The sequence below is a fragment of the Miscanthus floridulus genome, chromosome 9, assembly GCF_019320115.1.
Source record: "Miscanthus floridulus cultivar M001 chromosome 9, ASM1932011v1, whole genome shotgun sequence".
Lineage (NCBI taxonomy): Eukaryota > Viridiplantae > Streptophyta > Magnoliopsida > Poales > Poaceae > Miscanthus > Miscanthus floridulus.
This window is the reverse complement of record NC_089588.1, coordinates 40,945,314-40,955,501: the sequence shown is the minus strand read 5'-3', so window position 1 is coordinate 40,955,501 and position 10,188 is coordinate 40,945,314. Positions and strand designations below refer to the sequence as shown.

The 10,188-nt window shown below is 50.2% G+C and overlaps 1 protein-coding gene across 1 annotated transcript; it reads right to left on the bottom strand.

Moving 5' to 3' along the window:
- Positions 1-4,067: 4,067 nt before the first annotated feature.
- LOC136483670 (probable sucrose-phosphate synthase 5) lies at positions 4,068-8,987 on the bottom strand. Its single transcript, XM_066480794.1, has 9 exons — positions 8,623-8,987; positions 8,440-8,529; positions 7,715-7,935; positions 7,522-7,585; positions 6,290-7,267; positions 5,972-6,202; positions 4,882-5,841; positions 4,673-4,800; positions 4,068-4,580 (listed from the first exon to the last, which is right to left on the bottom strand). Exons 1-9 carry the CDS (start codon positions 8,848-8,850, stop codon positions 4,322-4,324), a joined length of 3,159 nt encoding a protein of 1,052 aa, XP_066336891.1. The 5' UTR covers positions 8,851-8,987; the 3' UTR covers positions 4,068-4,321.
- Between the last annotated feature and the right edge of the window lie 1,201 nt (positions 8,988-10,188).

Here is a 10,188-nt window from a genome sequence, read left to right as displayed (position 1 = left end):
CTTTTAGTCCCTAAAATGCCAAACACATGGACTAAAAGGTTTAGTCCTCTAGTCCATGAGGGGGTGACTAAACTGGACTAAAGTGTTCTGGAGACACTCCTGCCCCTTATTACTCCCCATCCCACCATACCGGTCCCCAGCAGCTGTAATATCTTCATCTCAACAGGGGTAATATTGTCTTTATACAACTGCATTAATGGACTTTAGTCCCTGGAACCAAACAGGATCCGGACTAAACTTTAGTCCAGAGACTAAACTTTAGTCCACGGACTAAAGGAACCAAACAGGCCCTAAAAGGTGCTGGGGACACCCATACCTCTCATTTATTGCTCTCTCTCTCTCTCTCCATTTTAGTCCATTTTAGTTTAAAGAACCAAACACCACTTTAGTCCACTTTTACTTCATGAACTAAAGTGGACTAAAACTTTTAGTCTATGGACTAGAGAGCCAAACAGACCCTTAATTTTCATCCGGAGCCGGATATTGGAGGTAGCCTGAATGAATAAGGTGCAAGGACCAGGGTTTGAACTCTGGCCGACGGGCTCAACCACATGGAGCCTTATCACCGCACTACTAGTGTACCGCACTGCTAGTGTGTTAGTAGTGCGTTTGTGTAGTAAAAACTGTATTTTTAGAAAAAAAAAATATAAGAACCTACTATTTAGAACAGAGGTAGTATAAAAATTAGTGATATGTATATGAATTCTTTTTGCGAACTCAATTCTCATTCGACAACTTTATATCATTTCTCAAGTGTTTTTTGTAATATTTACACAAAAATACCTCTGCCAGAGGCATAGGGTATTCTATGAAAAAAAAGTGACATGTTTGCTGGCGCAACGTCAGTACCAATCATCGCTCATTATGCTTACCCCAGAGTAGCTGAGAAGTTTTGTTTCATCAGCCAGGTAGACTTGGGTTTATTTCGTGTCCCTTTTTCTTGGGAAAATCTAAATGTCAACCGAGTGTTCTGTTGGCTCTTGGCACAGAATTTTCAACCATCCGATGCAGCTTTGGTTGTTTGGTGTGCGTCGGATCGTAAGCCCATGCAGACGCGGATTCTGTTTTCTTCCGCTAGCACGTTTGGGAGCACAGCTGGTGTGTGGCAGGGGAGGGCAGGAGCGGCATACCGGCTGGAGGGGGGCAGCGCGGAGCAGGGTTTCTTGGGTGGTGACTGGTGAGACTAGAGGCGTGTTTCGAGCGTCAGAAAGCCTGTGAGGTGACCTGATTTCCACTGTGACTAGAGGACAAACTTGCAAATGTTTTTTCTGCACCTGTGTTCCATCCCAAATCCCAATGATTATGATCTTTTCTCGAAAATGTAATACTAGCATATACTGTGTTGCTGACTCCTAATCAGTTCAGGTCCAGTTTAGTTCCAGAAAATTTTGCAAATTTTTTCAAGATTCCCCATCACATCGAATCTTTGGACACATGCATGAAGCATTAAATATAGATAAAAAATAAAACTAATTACACAGTTTAGACGAAATTCACGAGACGAATCGTTTAAGCCTAATTAGTCCATGATTGGACACTAATTGTCAAATAACAACGAAAAGTGCTACAGTAACATTTTGCAAAAATTTTCGCCATCTAAACACTACCTCAAGAAACGCGGCAGAAATTCAAATAGCTTTATTACCTAAAGCCATGTGTTAACCTAAAAGATAATTGTATTTAGTGTTTTCAAAAAGAATAACTACCGTTGCATAAATGTTTTTTAGTTTAGTCCTTGTTAGTTCCTATTTTGGGAATGGTGGTTTTCTTTTCCTTATTTGATGTGCTCCGGCTTTTTACTTGTAAAATAAAATTATGTGTTTTATTTAAAATTTACCATTCATTTATATTTAGTTTTTTTTATTTTAGGGGCATAGGGTTTCATACTCTAGATTTTCTTCCCCCTAGTTTTAAGTATTTATATACAAGAAAGGTTGTATGCCAGGATTTTATACTTATGGGTGATTAATGCCCTTGTATTTAGTGTTTTATTATTGTTCTATGTTTAGGGTTTATCAAGGTTCTTATTTAGGGGTGATCAGGTTATTTTATTTAGGGTTCAACAATGTTTTCCATTTAGTAGGGTAGTTGTGGGATTATTTTTATGTGTTGTTACTATGTCTGCCACCCAGTTGAAAGCTTTTTGTGCTTTAGGGTTTCAAGGGTTACGACTATATTGTGTCCTTTAGTTGTCATCTTGTTGTGTTGCGGGATACCTTTTCAAGTGTTGCTACTATGTTTGTCATCCCAGTTCGAAGACGTGTGATTTAGGGTTGCTTTAAAGGTTACAACTATGTTTTGTTGTTGTGTTGTGGCATTATTTTTAAAGACTATTGTTTTTTGTTGTTGCGGTTTTTATTTTCTTGTTTAGGCTTTGTTATGTTTTTATTAAATTTTATTTTTTGTTGTTGTTGTTGTTATTATTTTCTTTATAATTTGCCCCCTATGCTTCTTCTTTATATGTTTGCAATACAGAAGTTTTTGTTTTGTTGCTTTCTTATCACGGTAAGGCCATGACATGCATTTTATGCCATATTGTTTTGTTGTTGTTGTGGCCCATAGTTAGTAAGTTGTTCTTTTATATATCCACAATGCAGAGTTTTTTTTGTTTTGCGGTCGTGGTAGGAATTTTTGTGCTATAGTGTTGTGTTGTTGGATTTTTTTTATAGTCCCCCACCCCACCCTTAAGTTGGCAGCTTGTTTTTTTTAATATGATGTTCACAATGTAGGAGCTTGTGTTTTTGTTGCTTCTTAATTACGTCCGATAGACATTTTTGTGCTATGTTGTTTTGTTGTTTTTGTTTTGGGATCGTTTTTATAATTTTCTCCTCAGTTAATAACTTATTCTTTTATACGTTCACAATGCAGGAGTTTGTATTTTTGTAGCTTCTTGATTGCAGCCGTCATACGGATAACGATTAGTGGTTGCGGCTAGCATACTGATTAGGGTTTTGGGTTTGCCACACTATCTTTTCATATTGTTACTTTTTAGAATTCTCAAAACATTTGCGAGCCCTATCTAATTTGCCCCCAGTTGTTGTTGTTAAGAAGTTGGATTCTATATATGCATGCATGCTTATTAGTGGTTGAATTAAGGGTCGTGATTAGGTTGTAGCATCCATGCTGAATGGGGTTATGTTTTCCTCCCACGTTTTGCTCAAGTGTTACTTCAAGGGCTACTTTGTTTTTTTTTCTATTGTTGGGAGCCTTTTATGTAGAAGACATCACATTTAAGGTCCCGTTTTTTTTTTTTTTTTTTTTTTTTGCGTTCAGCTTCACGATCAGCTTTCTCGGTGAAGCTAAAGCTACTGTGGAGACGTGTTCGGCAAAACAACTTCACATGGTAGATCAAATGAATAAAAAGTCTTAATGCCCTTAGATTTCCTTTTACTTCTCTATTTCCGTCATCTTCTTCCGTCGAGCTCTACTGCTCATGCAGGAAGGCTGCGCCTCCGCCTCTGCCCCAGCGGGCCATCTTCAACTTTGGTTAAAAAAAAACTTTGGTAGTTACGGTGTTGGTTGTTCCGGCCCATGGTAATACAGCCCATCAGCGAAACGAAAGGCAACAAAAAAAAAGAACAGTACTGTACAATATGTATAGAGCAAATCTAGACTATTGGATTTTGATATGGTGTATCAAAATTTGGTTGCTGGGAGGGTACGGTCTCAAACACTCGAATCACCTAGAAGTATATTCGGTTGTTTCCAACAACCGGTTGCTTGGGGATTCTCAAATACTCCCTCCATCCCAAATTGTAAGTCATTCCGAGAATCTTGGAGAGTCAAAATTTTTCAAGTTTGACCAAATTTATATAACAAAATAATAATATTTATCATACCAAGTAAGTATCATTAGATTCTTCATTAGTTATATTTTCATATTATTATTATTTGATGTCATCAATATTTGTGTTTCTCTCTATAATTTTAGTCAAACTTGAAAAAGTTTGACTCTCCAAGATTCTTGGAATGACTTACAATTTGGGATGGAGGGAGTACATGACTGTGGAGTAGACGGTCCCTTTTTTTTTTGGACCATTCTAAAATTAATTGTGACAAGTAGGAGATAAGATGAAAGATGCAGCCCTCGTTTCTGTCTCTATTGTTGCTGCTGTCGCTACCGATTATAGATCGGCACAAAAAATGAAAAAGAAGAGGGGAAGGAAATTAATTTAGTATGCAAGTTTGCAGTCACTTCCTGTGAAATTTTAACTGACCGTCCAAAATAAAAATAACCCCAGCAGAGAGTGTGGCGTGGAACCAAACCAACAGCTGGAAGGTCGGAGCAGAGCATGCATGTACGATACAGTATCTCGGACCCTCAGATAGCCTTGAGGATGTCGGCCGCCGCCTGGTAGTCGGCGAGGGTGACGATGTTCGGGGAGTCCATGGCGACGACGTCCTCTGCCAGAAACCCGTCTTCGTCGCGGCGCAGCTCCTCGCTGCCGTGGCTAACTAGCTCCGGCAGGACCAGCGTCCTGTGCAGGCCGGGGAGCAGCCGCTCGCGGTCGGTGTCGCCCTTGTCGCCCACGAGCACGGCCACCTTGGCCAGGTCGATGCCCCACTGTATCGACAGGTACCTGTACACACAGCAACATACAGATGTCCGCGTTGAGGCATGCCACTCGGCCTGATGAGTGACGAGTGGGGGATGCCAGCCATTGTCTGTCACCTGAGCGCGCGCGGCCGCGACGCGGAGAGCGGGATGACGTTGAGGCGCGTGCACGCGCGCGTGTACACGAGGTTGCACCGGAACCCGCGCATACGCAGCGACTGCCGGATCGAGTCCACCTTCTTCACCTGCAGACGGAGCTCGTAAATCCGCCGCTGCCATGGAAGAAAGAGAGACATGAAACGAGGTGCCCAGGAAACGGCCGTCACCTTGGACGCGCCGGTGGCGGCGTAGGCGTGGCAGTGCACGGAGCATGCGGCCTCATCGACGGCGAGGTTGGCCTCCAGCGCGCCCTCGGCCTTGCCGAGCCTCGGCACGGCCGCGCGCACGTGGTCACCGGGCCACCGGAACGCCATTGGCCCCGCGTACTCCTCGTCCGCGGCGATCTCCCCCCTCCACGGGTAGCAGAGCTCCGCGCCGCTGCTGCAGATGAGCGCGTCGAAGGCGGCCGGGTCGGCGCCGCAGGCGCCGAGCGCGTCCGCGGCCTCGGCGATCGTCATCCCCGTCGACAGGACGCACCCGAGCCGCCCGCCGGCCGCGGCCGCCGCCGACAGCGCCAGGTCGACGGCCTTCTTCATCCCCACCGCGTCCGGTGCGCCATTGCCGTCGTAGCAGTCGACGGCGAGGACGAGGAGGCCCTGCCGCCGGCCCGGCGCGTGCCCGATCGCTGCCCTCGCGGTCGGCGGCCGGTCGTCGGTGGTGGAGCTGCGGCGCCGGCGGCGCAGCGCGTCCATGATGGCCGCCGCGGCGGAGTCCCCGCCGGACCCGGCGGCCTTGAGGTCGTGCGAGGCGTCGATGGAGATGGACAGGCCGCGGAGCGACTCCGAGAGCGAGTCGTAGTCGGTGCCCCCCCGCTCGGCGGCGGCTGCCGCGGCGCGCGGGCTGGCGGGCACGCGGAGCAGCTGGTGCGGCGCCGGGTGGTCGCAGTTGGTGGCCACGTGGGAGAGGTAGAGGCGGCAGTGGTGCGGCCAGGAGAAGCGGTGGATGTTGCGGAGGCCGTTCCGCCGGCACTCGGCCCACCGCGCCTTGTCGGCCAGCAGGTCCAGCAGCGCCTCCGTGACCGCCGCCGCGTCGTGCGGGTCCACCAGCAGCCCGTTGTGCAGCGCCTTGATGATGTCCACCGGCCCGCCGTTCTTGGTGGCCACCACGGGCAGACCATACGCAGCGGCCTGCAGGTATTACAGACACACAACACAGGATGTGAATTTCACTGAAAACAAACCAAAAAAATTCATTGAAGAAGTGATCAAATCAGTTTTTTTCTGAATCTGAACCTTGACTGTGTTACGAGATTCTCACCTCGATCAGGGTGAGGCCGAATGGCTCCACGAGTGCAGGATTAATGAACACTCCCTTGGTCTTGGCGGCAAGGCGGTATATGTGCGGCACGTCGGTCTGCTTGTGGTGCTTAGGGTAGGCCACGCAGCCGTACAGGTCGTAGCGGTCGATGAGCTTGAGCACTGCCGTCAGAACAGTGGCGGCGCCGCCGGACATCTCCTCGATGTCATCCCTGTTCCCCAGTATCAGCGTCTGCAACATCGCATTTGGTCAGCTACTCAGCTCAGCAGAACAATTACATTACCAATGGGCAAGCTCTATCGGTTCTTATATTCTTACAAGGTTTGCAAGCTCGCGGAGGTGTCGGCTCTCGCCGTAGGCCTTGAGCAGCGTGGTGACGTTCTTCTTGGGGTCCGGCCTTGACAGCGCCAGGATCATGGGCTTGTGCGGGTTGGCGAAGAACCTGAGGACCTCCGACCAAATCGGAGGCAATGGCTTCTTCGGGCTGCTCATGATCATCTGAAGGTCGGCCGCGTCGCCGCCCTCGGCGGCGAGGTCCTGCGTGTCCACGTAGCTGAAGTCCATCCCGGGCGGGATGACGACCATCCGCGGCATGTATCGTCCGAGGCAGCTGACGCCCCTGCGTCGCCGCACCCGGAGCTTGCGCTCCACCATGAGGTCGAAGCCGTCGTAGAGCCCCCACTGCTCCTCGATCTCCTGCTTGGTGCTGGTGACCACCACCTCGGCGGCGTCCAGCCCGGTCTCCTCGGCCTCGACCCGGCGCGCGATCCGGTACGTGCCCTGGATCTCGGCGCGCGGCATCCGGCCCAGCTTCAGCAGCTGCTCCAGCTTGTTCCGCCCCAGGGAGTGGCCCGTCATCACCATGGGCACGTTGAGCGCGCTGGCCAGGTGCGCCGCCACCTCGGCGGCGTCCGCGTAGTGCCCGTGGACCACGTACGGCCACACCGGCGGGGATGGGCATCCCGCGCCGGCGCCGGTGGCGTCGAGGTGGAGCTGGTCCCCGAGCGCGCGCGCGACGTTGGTGACGTGCGCCAGCGCGCGGTCCACGAACTCCGGGATGTGCGGCCACAGGGACTCCTTGGGGAGGTACTTGTCGCGGGGCCCGCACGGCAGGCGCACGATGTAGGCCCCGCCGCTGCCGCCGTCGCTGTCGTCGGCATGGCGGGTGATCATCTCGACGGGCTCGCCGTAGGTCCAGTCGACGTCCGGGCAGGAGATCTGGCGCGTCAGCAGGTCGACGCGGTGCACGCCGGCGGTGGCCGCCAGCGCCCGGGCCAGCTCCACCACGTACTTCACCTGGACGTGAGTGAAACGCACGGAAAGGATGGTTTAAAGGGTAAATTTGGTACAGATGAGCTCAGGTAACACTACCGTCGTCCAGCACCAGACGTGTCAACATCTGGACCGGACTTGACAATTCCCCGATCCTGCGGGATAAGATTCTAGACTGGACGTGACCAGACGCACAGGTAGAAATTCCATTTTACGAACTGCAGGGAAATCATATATAATAAAGCTATATATATATAAGGGGAATGTTTGAGACTGACCTGGCCCCCGGTGTCAGAGTCACGGCCGAGCTCCATGTTCTCGCCACGGACGAGCCCGTGTATGCTGCAACGCAACGAACGACCCAATTCTTATCTTAGAGTGAACAAAAAATCGTGTCGTGCCAAGCAGTGAGTGATCCCTCACCCTCAGAGTCGAGTCGGACAGGAACGGATCACATGGGTATTAATATACCTGATGAGCACGATGTAGAGGTTCCTGTCGTCCGTGCCGTCGTCGTCCTCGTCGTCCGACACGATCCGGGCCTCGGACCCGATCCTGGCCACCGACAGAGCGGCGTCGGCGCGGTGGTCCTTGGTCGTCTCGCCCTCGGAGAGCTCCTCGGCGGCCTCCCGGCTGCCCTGTTCCTGCTCCAGCCGCCGCAGCGCCAGCTGCCGCGAGTACTCCCATTCCACCTGCTCGATCGTGGTTACACAAAAAAAACTGAAATCCTACTACCATGTTTGCTTTCATCAGCGTATTTTTCGGAATCTGGAATCGCAAGAGGATGGAACGTCCATTTCCTAGATGAATGGGCCAAATCAACTGCGCTACAGGAAGCAATGGTACTAGGGGACATGGTCGCTACAGTAATTAGAGTTCCTTTTGAACGAGGAAAGGGGGTATATGTGCAGTGCAGGGCATGGCTTGGAACTCCTTTCCTGACAACGAGATGTGCCGTGTCAATCAAAAAGGAAAAAAGAAAGCAGTTGACAATCGGAGGCGCCAGGTGCCCTATGGGCCAGGTTAACTCCGAAGCTGATGAGTGATGACGATGATCATCGATTCATCTTTATTTTTCGGAGGACAAACGCAGATGAAGGAAGAACACTTGAACAAGTCCTAAAAAAAAGCAGAGCAGGCGCCATGTGCAGACGTGCTTTTTCTCCGAACGAAACAAGGAATATATATACACGTACCTGTTTCTTCTTCCTGGCGACGTGCCAGATCCTCCAGCACAGGTTCTCCAGCCGGTTGCTCCGCTCCTGGCTGTTGCGCATCGCCACCACCTGCTTGCGAGCAAAGGAGCCAAGAATCGATCATCGCTTTTCATTAGGAGAGACGATCATCGGGCAGCGTGCGCTATGGCCACGCACACGCACCTTGGTCCACGTCTTGTGGAGGTCCCGGTCGTCGAAGCGGCTCACCACCTCCTCCACGAAGTATCGCGTGGGGCTGTACGACGCGGCACCCTGACCGCCGGCCTCCGCCGGCAGCCTCGGCAGCGGCGGCGCGGCGCCGCCCTGGCCGTGCCGCTGCCCGCGCAGCCTCGCGCCCGCGTCCAGGATCGCCTCCAGGTACCCGTTGATCCACTCGTTCCCCGCCGCCATGGTCGCCGCCGCGGCGGCGCACCGGAAGTTTTTGATCAGGAGGCACGTACCGAACGGCTAGGCTCCAACTGAACAATTGCTCTGCTTTGCTTTATATACGCGCAGAGCGCAGAGTGCAGAGTGCAGACCGCGCGCAGAGCAGAGAAAGCAGGGCATCTATGCGACTGTTATAGCGTCGAGCAGAGGATGCTGTCCCCCTCCCTCTTTTTGTCTTCAAAAAATATAAATCAATATTCGAAAATATTCCAAAAACCATAGGTTCCGTTTTTAATAGCGAGACGGAATATTTCCTTTTTCTTTTGCGGTTTTCTTTTCAAAATTCAATTTAGAGAGAGAATAATTTATTGGTGGCTATGGGATTCTATATATATATAATACAAATATATATCCTGGCGATGGGAGGAGAGGAATAAAGAGAAAGGGATTTCCAGCTGCAGTGCCAGGCGATGTGGTGCACTGCGGATGATGACCGGCAACGGTGAGGCAATCAACTGCGCCACAAGTGGCTTGCGGACGGCGGCGTCGCCACTCGCCAGGCAATGCAAAGCTAGCTGCGTGCATGGCATTGGCACACGTTTCCACGGCACCTCTCATATGCCTCGAATATGCCCCTTTATTGATTTTCCCCCCTATATACATAATTATTATAGTATTAGTTTTTCGTCGGCGGCCCAACGCCATGTATCGTCTCCTCCTCCCTCGGGGCCCGTTGAAGCCTCTGCTACTCTAGTAATTCTGGCAAAGGAGCTAGAGAAATCGAACCAGATATATTCAGCCTATTTGTTTTGACTGAATTGGCTTATAAGCCATGGCTGAAAGTACTGCTGGCTAATTTGATGTGAGAGAAAAATACTGTTCAAGTCATGGATTATAAACCACATACGAGCGAATAAGCTGAAACGAACGGGCTGATTATCCTAGAGGCAAGAACTGTTCTGCATTCGAGAGTAGCCGTAGCCGGCAGAGACATCTCTTTAAAAAAACTGGAGCTGTAATTTATGATTCTTTTCTCTGGCTTTCGCCCCGGCTCCTCCCAAGAAATAGTATCTGAGAAGAAATCGTGCCAAACGAGCACCTCACAGTTCGCACCTGGCGGGAATTAAAAATAATGGAGAGCTCTATCAGAGCATGCCGCCGTTCCAGAAGGCCATACGAGCCTGTGCTGTGTGTTGTGTTGTGTTGGATCACCGACACGTGGTTTGCCACCCCTGTCATGAAAAAGAAAGAAATCATAGCATGTGTGGTGTAGTCGTTGGATTTAATAGTTGATTAAATACCCTTACCAAAATACAATTAAATCAAGGTTTAATTCTAAACTATAAACTATGTGCATAATTA

What these genes read in the sequence shown, in the direction of transcription:
- LOC136483670 (XM_066480794.1), bottom strand. Translation starts at nt 8,850, where the DNA reads ATGGCGGCGGGGAACGAGTGGATCAACGGGTACCTGGAGGCGATCCTG. An exon ending in TCCGCGAGCTTGCAAACCTT is followed by an intron (nt 6,203 to 6,289) that starts GTAAGAATATAA and finishes GCGATGTTGCAG; the next exon opens with ACGCTGATACTGGGGAACAG. An exon ending in TCGGCCTCACCCTGATCGAG is followed by an intron (nt 5,842 to 5,971) that starts GTGAGAATCTCG and finishes TAATACCTGCAG; the next exon opens with GCCGCTGCGTATGGTCTGCC.